The 16,466-nt window shown below is 38.7% G+C and overlaps 1 protein-coding gene across 2 annotated transcripts in view; it reads right to left on the reverse strand.

The window, feature by feature from the left end:
- Positions 1 to 16,466, reverse strand: part of OLFML2B (olfactomedin like 2B) — a 56,980-nt gene that overhangs the window by 38,388 nt on the left and 2,126 nt on the right. For both annotated transcript variants that reach the window (XM_074266446.1, XM_074266445.1), the window contains exons 2-3: positions 15,082 to 15,345; positions 8,264 to 8,371 (exon numbers count right to left, since the gene is read on the reverse strand). In XM_074266446.1, coding sequence (XP_074122547.1) covers positions 8,264 to 8,371; positions 15,082 to 15,345 — 372 coding nt within the window. The remainder of the gene's footprint in view (positions 1 to 8,263; positions 8,372 to 15,081; positions 15,346 to 16,466) is intronic.

A 16,466-nucleotide genomic window follows, 5' to 3' on the forward strand; every position in this document is an offset into this window, starting at 1 on the left:
CCACCACCAAAAGCAAACGTATATATAGGTACTCAATGAATGCTTGTCAATTGATGAATTCGGTGAATATTTGGAAATCATAGCTGTCCACCAGATCTCACAACTCAATTCTTTTTTTAAATTTTTATTTTTTTAAATTAATTTTATAATTATAACATTTTTGACAGTACATATGCATAGGTAATTTTTTACAACATTGTACTCCCTTCTGTTCCAAATTCTCCCCTCCTTCCATTCACCTCCTCCCCTAAATGGCATGCATTACCATACATATTAAATATGTTATAGTATGTCCTAGATACAATATATGTCACAACTCAATTCTGGCTGTTCTCAACTAGTCTTAAACTAGCAGAATAACTAGCCTCTGAATTTCTCCCTACACCATTCCCAACCAAGGATAAACAAAGACTTAATCTTGGTTAGGTCTTAGTGTGAGCAGAGCTACCATTCACCCATACAGATTGTTTCCAAAGCCACCATTGGGCCTCCCCTAACCATTCTTCCAACAGGATACAGAGATTTTGTTCTACCTTTTGAGATCAAGTCAAAATAGAAAATTTCTCAGAGAGAGGTAATATGCTGAGTTTACCTATAACACATGGAAATATGTTTGAAAGAATTGCACATGTTTAACCTATTGCTTGCTGTCTTAGGAGGCAATAGGGAGAGAGGGAGAAAAATTTGCAGAAATATTAAAAAGTTATTTTTGCATCTCTTTGGAAAAATAAAATACCATTAAAAATATTGACCTTAATCTTTCTAGAGCTCAGTTTTGTTAATAATAAGATGAGAGAGTTGAACTAGATGATATCCAAGATAACTTCCAAAACTAAAATCTTATGCCTCTTATTCATACTATAGTGTAAAGGACTGATGGTTGATCTTTCTTGAGATCAGGTTTTTATTGGGGAACAGACAGAACAGTGAGGGTTCTAGAGAAGGGGTCAAGAGGACAAGAAAAGAAAGGCAGAGTACCCTGAAAACAAACATCCCAACTTTACATTTTTGTTCAGGGCCAGCACTGCACAGATGAAAGATACATTTCTTCATTTGTTAGTGAAAAAAAGACACATCCCTCAGGGCCAGAAACACAACTTTGATCTGCCTTCCAGACCAAAAGCAGACAAGCCAAGCAAAGCCTTGGAGGAGGAAGCCTCTGGTTTCCCTTATGCCTACACAGTCTATGCTGTAGCCAGGGCTGAGTCTGCTAAATCCTTCCCAGCTTTAACTCTGAATCCCAGGCAGTATTAACATGAGGAAGGAATGGAGATGACACATTCAGCTTTCTGTTTTTCCAAGGGTACACTGTGGTTACGGATAGGTCACGAAGTCAGAAAATGTCAGAAACCTGGATATTATCTAATTCTCTACAGTAGAGCTGTCAAATGAAGCAGCCTCCAACACTCCCTCAACAGGATTAAAATATAATTAGGAAATTGCTTTTTTTTAATGTTTAAAATTTTTTCTTAATGTTGTAAAATGTTTTAAAAATACAACAATTTCTCATTTTATAAATCAATATGCAGTCTCAGTAATCAATTTCTATTTGAGTTTGACACCAGTGCTCTATCCTTACACTGTCAGTGGGAAGACTGGAGTAGAACTCAGATCTGGGATCAGATTTGGGACTCGGGGTCTTTGTATCATGGCAAGCTGTCTGTTCCAGAAGTCTTGTAAGCACTAGTTTGAGAGGTTCACATTACTTGTATAAACATTAACTTTTACATACATATACATAAATAGGTATGGCATTATATATACATATACATATTCATGTATACACACATACATATGGATTCTAACTGGGTGTGGACTATTTCTACTTCCTTCAAGGATTTGATTTCTCAAATTACAGTGTTCATGAGAGGGTTTCCCACAAAGTTAGGGCGGGAAGCAACTTTGGAGTCTGACTAGTCCAGTCCACTCATTTTATGAATAACAAAACTGAGACCCAAAGAGAAGTGATTTGGCTAAAGATGCATAATTAGTGATGAAGTCAGATCTCGAATCTCAGTGTCATCTCCTTCCTTCAGGGTCTTTTTAATATTACACCTATAACATGGAGCTCTTGTGTTTAAAGGACATGGGAGGGAAGAACTCTGAGCAAATGGCCTCTTTCATTTTTTTTTTTTCACTCAAACATCAGCATAATAGATGTATGTAGATGTGTGATAGTTAATCATTTGTAAATACTGTAGATATGTGATAATTAATAAGCATATGTTAAGTACTGTAGGTATGTGATAGTTAATAAGCATGTATTAAAAACTGCAGATATGTGACAGTTAACAAGCATGTTTTAGATACAGTGTGGAAGAGTTAAGTATATATTAAATATTATAGGTGTAGGACATTTAGTAAGCATTTATTACATACTGTAGGTGTATGATAATTAATAAGCATGTATTAAATATTGTAGGTGTGGGATAGTTAATAAGCATTTATTAAATGCCCATAATGTATAAGGCATTGTGCTAAGCACGGTGATAAATAGAAAGGCAAAAGATAGGTCCTGACCTTGAGGAACTCACAGCCTAATAGAAAGGACAACATACAAACCACTATGCGCAATAAGCTCTACAGAGAATAAAGCAATGGCCACCAATTTTGTGGCATTAGACTTAGCTTTCCACTTTGGGTAGAATTCAAAGGACAAAGAAGATTCTCTGACATCTTGGGTTTTGGTTTTTGTTCAGTCACTTCACTTATGTTTGATTCTCTCTGACTCCATTTGGGGATTTCTTGGCAAAGAGTCGGGAGGTGTTTGCTATTTATTTTTTCAGCTCATTTTACAGATGAGGAAACTAAGGCAAACAGATTCAGTGATTTGGTCAGGTTCACACAGTATCTGAAGTTGGACTTGAACTCATTCTTCCTGACTTTAGACCCAGCACTATACTAATTGTGCCACCTTGGCATTTTGGGTCTTTATTTTATTTTATTTATTTATTTTATAGTGAGCACTATTGGGATAAATGGGTACATAGTCTACCTCCCCTGTAGTAGCCAATAGTCACCAGCATTTATATAGAGTTTTAAGGCTTGTGAAGTGCTTTATAAATATTATTCTAAATGATTCTTATAATACCCTAGGTACTTTTATAATCTCCATCTTATAGATGAGAAAACTGAGGCAGAAAGAAGTTAGTTAAGTGATCTATCCAGGGTCCACACATAGATAGTATCTAAAGCAGGATTTGAACACAGATTCTAGGCCTAGTATTTACTTCGTTGTACCAACTAGCAACCTCTATAGTGGATTTTATGAGCCAAAGAAAAGATCTTTCTATAAGTGTGAGACACAGATTTGGAATTGTTTTTGGTAGAGGCGAGTGGGCATACACCCCCTGAGGTCAAAGACTCCTTAGCAAATTCTCTCTCTAGGAATCAGCTCAAATTCAGGACTGGCCTGGCTGGATTGGGAAGAAGACATTTTTCTTCAATCCCTCCAAGTTCTCCAAGCTCTCTACTCTGACCCACTTCCCCTTCGCTCCAAAGGAGCAGCTATTCTGCTAAGACACTGGCTGCCTTCACACTTCCCCCTTCTCACAGCAAAATCTGGTCTCTAGAAAAGCCCAGCAGAGGACAGTTCAAATCTTTATCCCATTTACATTTGAATAGGAGTGAAAGCTCACATGGACAAAACTAGGGATAAAATGTTAGGTACTAACCACAGGAAGTCTTCTCAACTACCCTGAAATCAACAAATAAAGCCTTTGACATTTATTATCTATGGGACTTTGAACTTCACATCCTGGGACCTCAGTTTCCATGGAGAGATTGGACTGGATAGAGTCTAACTCTCAAAAGGTCCTTCCATATATAAATTGATTATCCTTAGATAGATGCTATAATATCAGATAGCTTTTACACCCTTCCTCCTTCTTCTTTGTTCCCTCCTTTTATCCTTTCCTCTCTTTCTTTCCTTCTCCTTTACTTTTCTCCTCCCTTTCCTCCTTCCTTCCTCCATTCCCTTCTTCTCTTCTTCCTTTTTTCCCTTTCTCCTCATCCATCCCTTTTTCCTTTTTCTCTCCCTTTCTTTATCCTTACTTTCTTTCATCCCTTTCACTCTTTCTTCTTTCCTCCCCTTCTTCCCTCCCCTTCTTCCCTTCCTTCTTTTTTTTCTTTCTGCCCTACTCCTTGCCCTTATTATTCCTCAGATTTATTAAACATTTATTGTATCAAGCCATTATACTCTACAAGAGATATAATGTTTGATAAGTCATATTCCTTCTCTTCATGGACATGGACTTAGTCCAATGGATAGATGACATAAACTTATAAATATGCTACACGATAATACATGGCAAGTGCATTAGAAAGATGAGCACAAGATACTGGATAAGGTATGAATCATTAATGACAGGATAATGGAAGGAAGCATCATTTGAATTAAACCTAAGAAATGAGTGACCACTTTAGTATGTGAAGAGAGAAAGAGATAGACCCTTCTAAGCAAAAGGAATGGATATGTGGGAAGGTGTGGAGAAGCTGAACATAGTTCTCCTTTCATCTAGTTTTCAAATATCTTTTTATACACTCTATAACAGACACATAAATTGCCCTGTACCTATTACCTAATGGAAACTGGTCTTTGGCCAAGTACTCATCCAAGCCAATCCCCATGGAACTTGCCATGGGAGAAAGGAACATAAAAAATGAGCCCTCCAGGTATATCCAAGAGTAGCATGCTACTTCAATTCCCTTCAAGCTGTTCTGGAGGAGGGATGTTTTTCTCATTTCTGTAAAACTCTGCCTTTTCAATTAGTAGTGTGGTTCTATATGGACATCAGCCAAACTCAGCGAGGAGATATTCAGCTTACTCTTAACTTCAAGGTAGCTCTCTCTGTGGGGATCAAACCCCAGGCCTCTCAGCATTTATTGTGCTACTGCAACCTCCAGATACACAGAATAAAATAGGAAGCAGAATAAGCATCTGACATTAGATAAAAAGACCTGGATTCAAGTCTTGCCCTTGACCCAGTAAAGGTCTGTTACTTTGATCAAAACACCAAAGTTCTTTGGGCTTTGCTTTCCCTCATCTGAAGAATCTGATCTCACTTGACATGGTTGTTGTGAAAATCAAATAATATTACATATGTGAAAGCACTGGGCAGGAACTAGACAATTGCCTTTCCCATCTATTAAATTTTCCTTGCCATGAGAATATCACAGAGATGGATTTATACCCCTCCTTCTATTCTCTCTCTCTCCTGGTCCCCATAGTGGCTAAGAGCACAAATTGATTAAAGAATCAGCCAATAATAGGAATAATATTTCTTTGCAACACAGCTAAATTCATTATCTTTTGGGGATTTATAGTTAGAAGGCACAGTTTAGGGATGATCTATCCCTTCCCTCTCATTCTACAAATGAGGAAACTGAGGTTCAGAGATGAAAAAATAATTTGTTCACAGTCACACAATTAAGAAGTAGAAGATCTAGCTTTCAAATCGCCACCCTTGGATTCTGAATCTCATGTTTTTATGCTGTCTGTAACTCTCCTATTTAGAGATTGAACCAATGACCATGACCCCATTAAAACTACACCCAAACCAGCTTGGGAGTGGGTCTATGCTAAGTGGAAAAAAGGAAAGTGGTCTGTTTTGATCATGACAAAAGCCAAAAAGACAAGGAATAAGCATTGGATTTTGTCCTGTTGCCCATACAGTAATATAATATTCCTTTAAAGAGAAAGTGGCAATTTGGGCAGCTCAGGAGGCTGGCCAAGGGGAACTGGGCCACTGGTTTCAATCCAATTCCAGATGGTAGACTGTCAAGAAACTCTTGATATCTGAATATTCATTCAATAACCAATGTGTAAAGTGGGTGGCTGGTCTCAGTCTCATCGAGGATAGACTGATGTGGCCACCTCCCTCCCCTCCAAAAAATTCAATGATCTCTGTTGGCAATAGCATCAGAGAGAAGGACAAGAAGTTTATGGAACAATCTGGTGTTCTCTGGGTGGCATTCTAGAAAGTAAATGCAGATGGGTAAGGAAAGGGCATGAATGGAGGGCAGCATTCTGCTGGTCATGTTATCCCTGTTCAATCCATGATATATAGCTAGGACTCTAAGTCTATCCATCAGTCTTTTAGTCCACTTGAATTTGAAAACAAACCCTTAATTCAAACAATAAAATTCAGAAAAGACTGATTTTGTAATGAAGAGCCAAGTGCAAGGGTAAGTTGGTAAAGGAACCAGTGAAATTAGGCTGAAAATATTTCTTAGTAAAAGGATATGGTATAACCTCCCCCCCCCACTTTTTAACTCAGAATGCTTCACCATCATATTTAAGAGCTCATTTCCCTAGCCAAAGAATCTGTGGCAAAGGTCAAAAGAACTGGAGGATTTATTGAAAGATGTAGACAAGAATCCCAGAGCCTTGGGAAACTCACTGAAGTGCATGAATAAATATTTACCTAACAAAATATGATTCTTTTCTATCAGATGGTTCATTTTTTTATCCTTCCAATAATTCTGAAAAATATGTGGGCCATTCTTAACAGTTTTCCAGATAAGGAAAATAATAGTCAGAGGTAAAGTAATTTTCTTAAGATCACACAGTTCACTAATGATGGAAGAAAATACCCAAGCTCCTTTTCCACCCAGGCTAGAGCTCTTTCTGTGAGCTCTATATGATGAAGGCTAGCCAACATTAGACCCAATGCTATTGCTACATGACTTGGGGATCACAAATCCAAAGTGGGAAGAGATCTAGAAATCTTGAAGTTCAACCTCATTTTAGAGATACAGTTTACACTATAGAGAATGGAGACATGGAAACATTGTCCTTGATTCTCATGATTCCCTGTTCCTCAGTTTGGTCATCTGTAAAATGGGAATAGCAACACTTACTGAATTTTTGTCAGAGCTAAAAATCTATTTGTAAACCTTAAAGTGATACAGAAAAGTAAACTTTTATAATTATCTATTAATTATCCATGAATACCCATGCTTCCCTCTGTCCTGCATGTTCAGCTAAATTAATTCAAATGCTTTATCTATCTTCATACAATAAAATGGTATCCCTGGCCCATTATCAGAAGAATTTGGGTAGCATAGTGAATAGAGCACTGGGCTTAGAGTCAGAAGTTCAAATCCCTCCTCATATACTTACTGTTTTCTGGGTAAGTCACTTTTAACATCTGTCTGCCTTAGCTTTCTTAACTATAAAATGGAGATAATAATACAACCTACTTCCTTACTGTAAGGCCCAAATGAGCTAACATTTGTAAAGGGATTAACAAAGTATTTGGCACATGTTAGTGCTTAAGGAATTCTTGTTTCTTTCTATCCACTATGATATGAGTGATTTCTAGTTTATTGTTTGTTTTCACTTATAAGGGTATGCACACACACACACACACACACAAGATTTAGTATCAGCAGCAAGGTGTGCTCAGTGAGAACGCTAGTCCTGAAGTTATAAGGACCTGAACTCACATCTAGCCCTAAACCCTTAATATCCTGGGCAAGTCACTTAACCCCAATCATTTCCTTCCCATTCTCCCTCCACCTCCCTCTCCCCAAAAGCAAAATATTTAGAACCCACCTCTGTAACTTAATATCTGTGTTACTGTAGTCCACATTTGGTGCCTCAGTTTCTTCATTTGTAAAATAGCCATCCCATCTCCCCTCCCAGGGGCATTTTGCTGAAAACTCAATATATTATATAAACTATTACTATAAATATTTTTTCATGGAAAGAAACTGTGGCACCGCAAATAGAGAGACAGTCCTCAGCCAGAAGATCTGGATACAAGTTCCTCCATAGTGACTCTGGACCAAAGGTCCTCAAACTTTTTAAATAGGGGGCCAGTTTACTGACCCTAAGACTCTTGGAGGGCCGGACTATAGTAAAAACAAAAGCTCATACTCTTTCTCCGCCCGTCAGACCATTTGCCATAACCTGGGGGCCCACAGTTTGAGAACCCCTGCTTTGGACAAATCATTCACCATTTCAGTGCTCTAGACAACTCCCTTAGTTGAAGACAAGTTGCTGGGTCAAGGGAGTTTCGTGCAAGGGATTCCCTAAACTGATGAAATCATAGTTCTTTTTTTTTTTTTTTTTTTTTTTTTTTTTTTTTTTTTTTTATTCTTCACATATTGTCCCAGATCTTCCCTGGTTAGCACTAGCAAAAATGTGAGAACAAGGTGTGACATTGTTTCTCTCCCATAATTGAAGGGAAAGGCAATTCTAGCCAAGCTCCAATCCCCGCTCAGAAGTACCAGACAAGAAAGCCAGAATCCCTCTTACCTCTTCCAGTTTCTCCACACGTCCCATCAACTTTGTGGTGACTGAATGAAGCTTTAAAAGATCCAGGCCATAGAAGGCCCCTTCTAGCATGTCTATGATGGTAGAAAGCTGTAGGACAAATTGAAGATGAGTTAGTCATTGTATACAGTAACAGCAACATTGTACCAATGATCAACTATGAATGACTTTGCTCTTCTCAGCAATCCAATGATCCAAGACAATTACAAAGGATTCATGATGGAAAGTACTATACACACCCAGAGAAAGAACTAATGCAGATTGAAACATACTATTTTAACTTTTTTTCCATGTTTTCTTTTGTTCTTTTTCTTCTTTCACAGTATGACTAATATGGAAATATGTTTTACATGATTGCACATAGATAAATATCAAGTTGCTTACCATCTTAGGGAAGGGGGAGGGAGAGAATTTGGAACTCAAAGTTTTATAAAAACTTAATGTTAAAAATTGTCTCTGCATGTAACTGGAAAAAAGAAGTTACTATAAAAAATAAAATACTGTTTAAAAGAAAAAAGTTGATTTAAAAAGAATGAAGGCTTATAATAGCTGTGCCATAGAGAATGAGCTTCTTTCCATTCACAAGGATACTTTGGAGGCCAAGTGTACAGTTCTCTGAGTGGGAAGTTCCTAGCACTTTGGAGAAGAGCAGAATATACATAGCCCTGAAGAGAAAGCCAAGCCCTACGCATACCCAGTCTCCATGAAGTCAAAGAAATGGGCCAGAACAACAATGTTGCTGTGTTAAGCTTTCTAGCTTGTGACAGACATTAAATCAGCAAGAAAAAAGATCAACTTTTATGATTCTCAAAAGACACAAGGCCAATAATGTGGTAAGTTCCATGAGGTCAGTGTGTCTAATCCTATTGTATCCCCCACCATTCCTCAATGTATGAGGAATGAGTATGAGGAAACTATTCAATAAATATTGTGGAATAATGGAAAAATCTTCCATTTAGTAATCTATGTTTCAATCCTGTCTCTGTTATTTCCTGGCTGTATAAGTGACTTTGAGCAAGTCATTTAATGTCTGTGGGACTTTAATCTCCTCACTTATAAAATGAGTGGTTTATGCTATACTAAGTGGTCTTTAAGTTCTCTTCTTTAACTTGATGATCCTTTTTATTGAAGGAATGAATGGAGCTTTCAAGATCAAGAAATCTCCTCTATTATAATATTTAATGTACACTTAATGCACATACACAATTTCAAAAAAAATTGCTTCTAAAGCAATCAGCTTCATTTTTCCTGAAGGTTCAAGAAGAAATTAATTATAGATCTGTCAACCAGCACTCAATGTTTATTAAGCACCTACTATATACATATGCATACATACATACATATATATATATATATATATATATATATATATATATTTTTTTTTTTTTTTAACTGGGATAAGCACTAGGGCTAAAAAAGAGGCAAAAGGCAATTCCTGTCTTCAAAGAGCTCACAATCTAATGGAAGAAATAACAAATTAGTAAATAAGTATAAACTAGCTAGATACAAGACAAATAGGAAATAATTAACAGAAGGAAGGCACTAAAATTAAGAGCAATTTAAAAAGACTTCCTGGGGCAGCTAGGTGGCACAGTGAGTGAATAAAGCACCAGCCCTGAAGTCAGGAGGACTTGAGTTCAAATCTGGCCTCAGACACTTAGCACTTCCTAGCTGTGTGACCCTGAGCAAGTCACTTAACCCCAGCCTCAGGGGGGAAAAAAGACATTCTATAGCATATAGGATATTGGTTAGGACTTAGGAAGTCCTTAGGAAGGTCAGTAATCAGAAAGGAGAAGGGAACACATTCCAGGATAGGAGACAACTAGAGAAAATGCCCAGAGTTGAGAGATGGAATATCTTGGTCATGGAATGGCCAGGAGATCAATGTCACTAGATCAAAGAGTATGCTATGGAGAATAAGGAATAAGAAGACTGGGGGGGTAGGTAGAAGAGAAAGATAAAAGCCTATGCCAGGATAATGACAATGTCAAAAGAGAGGAAGGGATATATTTGAGAACTGCTGCAAAGGTGAATCAATAGACATTCGGATGAGGGAGTGAGAGGTAATGAGAAGTTGGGAATAATGACCAGATTTCCAGCTTGAGAGGCTGGTGGTATCCTTGAGAGGAATAAGGAAGGAAAAAGGGTGAGGCTTTAGGGGAAAGATCATGATGTCAGTTGGACATATTGAGGTTAAGATGTCTTACTGGTATCCAGTTTGAGGTGCCTAAAAGGCAGTTGAAGTTGTGAGATTGGAGGTCAGCAGAGAGATTGGGGAAATAAAGATATATTTGAGAATCATCAGCATAGAAAGGGTGACTAAATCCATGGAAATTGGTGAGATCATCAAGTTATATAGCACAGAGGGATAAGAGAAGAGGGCTTAGGATAAAATTATGGGAGATACCCATGGTTAGAAGGTGTGATCTGGATGAGGATCCAGCAAAGAGATTGAGGAGTGACCAGATAGGTAAGAGAAGAACCAGGAGAAAGTAGAATCCAAAAAGCCCAGAGAAAAGAATATCCAGTAGGAGAAGGTAACCAATATTGTCAAGAGCTGCAGAAAAGTTGAGGAGAATGAGACTTGAGAAAAGGCCATTGGTCCTGGTGACTAAAAGATCACTTTCCCTCTATAGAGAGCAATTTCAGTGGAATGTTAAGGCCAAAACCCAGAATGTAAAGGAATTAAGCAAATGGAAGGAGAAAGAACCTATTGTTGGTGGTCTTTTCAAGGAGTTTAGCTACAAAGGGCAGAAGAGAGAATAGAGGGAAGAAAGGAGCAAGTGAGGGTTTTTCAGGTTGGGATAGACATGGGCATGCTTGTAGGCAGTAGGGATTGGGTCAGCAGACAGAAAGAGATGGAAAATAAGTCGAGTAGGCAAGTTTTTAAAGAAGATGGGCTAGAATGAGCTCATTTGAACAGGTAGAGGGGTTAGCCTTGGTAAGGAGTAAAGTCCTTTCATCATGTAAGACAGGGAGAAGACACAGAAACAAGGAAGAGAAAGTGGCAGGAGACATATGAGTAACAGGAGTTGAGAAAGAGGAGAGACGAGGTTGTTTATAGCATATGGCTTCCATTTTGTCTGTAAAATATGAACACATGTCTTCAGCTGAAAAGGTGGGGAGAGGGGAAGCCAAGGAAGAATTGAGGAGGGATGAAGAGTTCTGGAAGAGCCTTAATGGAGAGTGAGACAGTGAGTTGATAAAGGAGGTATAGTAAGATTGCCTAGTAGCAATGAGAAACTAACTATGATTATGTATCATAAATTTGCAGTGGATGTAGTCACATAATTTTGTCCATTTTTCTTCACCAGCCCTTGTTCTCTTTCCTAACATCTATGTGACCTTGTGTGAACTACTTCAACCTCCTTGTATCTTCTTTTCTACAAAATTAAGGGGTTTGCTGAGATGATTTCTAAGGTCATTTGTAGTTTTAAGTCCTATAGTCTGCTGGCCCTTTGCATAGCTGCCTATGCTAATCCAAATGAAGAAACCTGCTGATATGTAGTTTCTCCCCTTCTAGATTCTCTAATATTCTCCCTTTCATCTAAGTTCAGATCTAGTAGGAGGAGGGGTTTCTGAAACCCTTGTTACAGATGGGACATCCACAATGTGGGATTTTGCAGAAAGAGATTACACATATTACATTAGTCTTGCTGTATTTGCAAAGATATCCTATTAAAGACAATTTAGATTTCTTCTGCTTAGCCCAGAAAATAGAACAGAGACCAATAAGTGAGAGTTATGGGGGAGATAGAACCCAGTTTGACATAAGGAAAAACTTCCTAACAATTAGAACTGTCCAAAAATAGAACTAGCTGTCTTGGGGTGGGGGGAGGAAGGGTAGTGAATTTCCCATAATTGGAAGACAAAGTTTAGCCAGAATGAATATTTATTGGGAATGTTATAAATGTTAGGGTGGGACTACATGACCTTGAGGTTCTTTCCAAGTATAAATCTATGGAAATAAAATCCAAATAACTGCTAAATTGCACCCCATGGAAGAATCATCCTGGGGATAGCACAATAAACATAGAATTTAAGGAAATGTTCTCTTCCCTACTTGTTCCCAGCTCTTTTCTGGTCCTCATGGGCTGAGTATCTTAGGGACACATGGACTGCCACAGGGAGAGGAACCTCTCCTCATTCCCATTAGGATGCCTCTATTCAGAATGAGGGCTAGAATCATTATAACACCAGAGTTTATTTAAAATGTAGTAATAATGGCATGGTCCTAACACCATTATCTAGGAGTACATTTTAAATGCAGGGGCAAACTTATATAAGTTTATATACTTAGAACAAACAGATATCAAAAGGGAAAATGAGTTTAAAATCCTGGGCCAAATTTGGGAACTTTCTCAAGTACAAGATAATGCTCAAGAGTTTTCCAACCTCATTGGGTATCACAGACAAATGGGTTACTGGACCTCTTATCCCTTGGATCCAACAGCCATTGTGCTCAAGACAGATAAACTATGTTGCTTCTTCATCTTATGGTTTCTCCTGCTCATGAAGAGCAGCCCATCCAGGGTTCTCTTCCTATTTCTTCATTCTCCTCTCTGGTCAAGAACTCAGTGCTCTTTGGGGTAGTAGGATCTGGAAGCAATTTACAAACCAAATCTCGGGGGTCCTCATCTTTATGGGCAGTAACACATCCCTTCCTTTCTGACTCATGAAAGATTATGTCATCAATCAATAAATCATCCTTGAGCACCAGTGAAGGAGAGGAACAGTATCATTACCTTTAGAGTAACTAGAAATCCAATCCTTTCAAATCAGTCCACAAAAGACCAAGACATGATTATTGAACCCATTCTAGAAAAGGAGACCAAAAATTTAGCTGGGTTAATATGAGTTATCCAAAGTATTATAAAGAAAAGGCTTTCAAAGAAGGGATATGTCTCTGGAGTGTTTATTAAGCACTTAACCTATTAATGTCCTTTATAGGGAGTCTTTCTCAATCCAGTTGGACTTAATTATGATTTCACAAATATGACATATAATAGGAAGTAGAAATGATATTGATTTTTAAATCAAAGGGCCTGGCTTTCAATATTGCCTCTGATGTTTGCTTAATCTCCTTATACTTTTGTTTTTTCCAGCCCTACAATAACAGGACTGGATTAGATGGCTCTTTAGCTCTAGACCAAAGCTCAAATCCAGATTTTATTTTAATTTACTATGATTCTTATACATTTTGTTATAAATTAATAATAAAGGTATGTTTATTAGTTTTGATTTGTTACTAGTATTATTGTTTTTATTTATTATGATTTTGGACAAGTCACTTTCCCTCTCTGAACCTCAGCTTCCTCATCAGTAAAGTTAGGGAGTTAGACTCAATCATTTCTAAGGTTTTTTTGAACTTTAAAATCCTATAATCCTCTCCTGAAGTCCTGCCATACTTCCTTTGTAGCATAGAGGTGACTCTGGCTTTTGAAGGATTTTGAAAATATATGAGTGGTGATTGACAGAGGGAGCAATGACTCAGAAATAATTCTAGGATTTTGAAGGATATTGGGTGCCCATGGAGTATAGGTTCTGAGACATCCTGCCCCTCCTAAAAAGGCTAATAATAATAACAATAATAATAATACCTAGCATTTATACAATGCTTAAAGATTAAAGTGTTGTAGATGCATTTAATCCTCAAAACAACTATGTCTATTCAACATACGTGTGAACAACCAGAAATTTTAAATGATTTGTCCACAGTTACACAGCTAGTAAATTACTGAGGCAGGATTTGAACCCAGTTTAGCACCCTTTATCTGATGTGTATGGGTCTGGAATATGTAAGAGAGTAGTGAGCTGTGTTTGAGTTATTTGAGAACCAGCTTTCTAAGTCTGAAGAGATGTCACCAGATAACTGAATGGCTTTCATTCCCAAGCTCCTGAATTTTTTTTTAATTGAAACAACTCACACAGGCTGTCTACTAAGTATGGAGAAGTGGTGATCTGATCTCTGTAAGAGAATGCCCTTGGTCATGAAATCATGGCTCTTTGGGAATATTGCAACCTAGCAGAAAAGTGATAAAGAGCCCATCTCAGTCTGGCTCAAGCTCTGCCCCAGGCACACTTCGTATGGGATCTGGCCTTAGTGGACCAGAAAATGGTTTAAGTTCCTAACAACTAACAAGGTAAATAACTTCCTTATTAAGAGTTATGTCACCAGCCCTGAAGTCAGGAGGACCTGAGTTCAAATCTGGTCTCAGACACTTAATACTTCCTAGCTGGGTGACCCTGGGCAAGTCACTTAACCCCAATTGCCTCAGAAAAAAAAAAAAGAGTTATATACACAATAAAGTCATAGGTCTTTGCTACCATCCTACTCCTGACCTTAATGGTGCCAACAACATTGACAATGGAATTGCGTCTCTCTCCATTTAACCATCCTACCTAGAGTGTTATTTCCAGATAATTCTGATCTTGCACAACTCATTCTCAGAAACTCACTTCGACTCCTAATTGCTTTCATGGCCTAGATTTGGACTCGTATAGCCTTCCCAATGTCGATCTCTATTGCTCCACCCCCATTCCCAGTGTATCCTGATCAGCCTTGAATGTGCCAAGTTAAGTGAAAAGTTCCATTCTGGGACAGAAGGAAAGGGCTCACATCGTCTACATCGTGCGGCAGTGGAAAGAAAGCAGAATTTGGAATCAGAGGGCTTGGATCTGGATCCTAGCTATGGGCAAGTTGTTTCTTTTCTGTACTTCCATTCCTTATCTACAAAACAATGGAGTTAGACTAGAAGCCTTCTAAGTGTCCCCAAGATTCTAAATCAGTGGCATCATACCTTGAAATCACGGGCATCTGCCTCACGAAGCTGTTTCAGCCTGAAGTCTCCCTCACAGGGGTTAAGGGCTGATGGTGGAGCCACACAGGCACACTTGCAAGCTGGCCCAGAGGTGATTGTCTCCACGGTGTAAAAATCTTCAGCTCGTGAAGTTCCTTCATTGATTCTTTGGCAGGCATCTCTGCCCAGAGGTCTCACCACACACTTACACTGACAATTTGAGCCTTCTGTGACAGCTTTCACCTTGTCATAGTCTCCTAGTAACTACAAGGGAGAGAGGAAAAGAGGGAGGGAAGTGAGGAGAGAAAGAGAGAGAAAGAAAGAGAGAATGAGAGAAAGATGAAGAAAGAGAATAAAAAAGAAAAAGAGAAGAGATATGAAAAAGGAAAAGAAGAGAGAGGGAAAGAGAGGGAGAGGAAGAAGAAAAGAGAGAAGAAAAACAAAAAGAGAAGAGAGATGAAAGAAGAGAAAGAGAAGAGAGGGACAGAGGGAGAGAGAGGAAAGGAAGAGAGAAGGAGATGGGAAACAGGAGAATGAGAGAAAGGAAGAAAGAGAGAGAGAGAGACCGAGAGACAGAGAGAGAGAGAGAGACAGAGAGAGAGAGAGAGAGAGAGAGAGAGAGAGAGAGAGAGAGAGAGAGAGAGAGAGAGAGAGAGAGAGAGAGAGAGAGTTCAAAGGCTGTCAGTGGGTTTTAAAAACTTTGCATGTCTCCATTAGCTAGCTAGAGACATCAGGCAACTTGAAGTAAATAGATCAGTGACATAAAATGCTGACTCTGACATTTCTTTGAAGCTTCTCAGATTTCTACTCTTGCAGGTTTTTTTTTTTTGAAAGAAGTTTATCCCTGGATTCTTTGCCTTTCATCGTTTAAAAAAAAGGAATCAGTGAAACCCACTCCCACTACCCTTTGCCTTCAGCTAAAGATAAGATTTAGGTAAGGGGGGGAAGGAGGAAGCTGACAATCACATCCTTCTCTCTCTCTCTCTCTCTCTCTCTCTCTTCTCTCTCTCTCTCTCTCTCTCTCTCTCTCTCTCTCTCTCTCCTCTCTCCCTCTCTCTCTCTTTTCCTCCCTCCCTCCTTCTTCCTTCCTTCCTTCCTTCCTTCCTTCCTTCCTTCCTTCCTTCCTTCTTCCTTCCTTCCTTCCTCCTTCCTTCCTTCCTCCTTCCTTCCTTCCTCCTTCCTTCCTTCCTTCCTTCCTTCCTTCCTTCCTTCCTTCCTTCCTTCCTTCCCTTCCTTCCTTCCTTCCTTCCTTCCTTCTTCCTCCCTTCCTTCCCTTCCTCCCTTCCTCCCTTCCTCCCTTCCTCCCTTCCTCCTTCCTTCCTTCCTTCCTTCCTTCCTTCCTTCCTTCCTTCCTTCCTTCCTTCCTTCCTTCCTTCCTTCCTTCC

The sequence above is a fragment of the Sminthopsis crassicaudata genome, chromosome 4, assembly GCF_048593235.1.
Source record: "Sminthopsis crassicaudata isolate SCR6 chromosome 4, ASM4859323v1, whole genome shotgun sequence".
Taxonomy (NCBI): domain Eukaryota; kingdom Metazoa; phylum Chordata; class Mammalia; order Dasyuromorphia; family Dasyuridae; genus Sminthopsis; species Sminthopsis crassicaudata.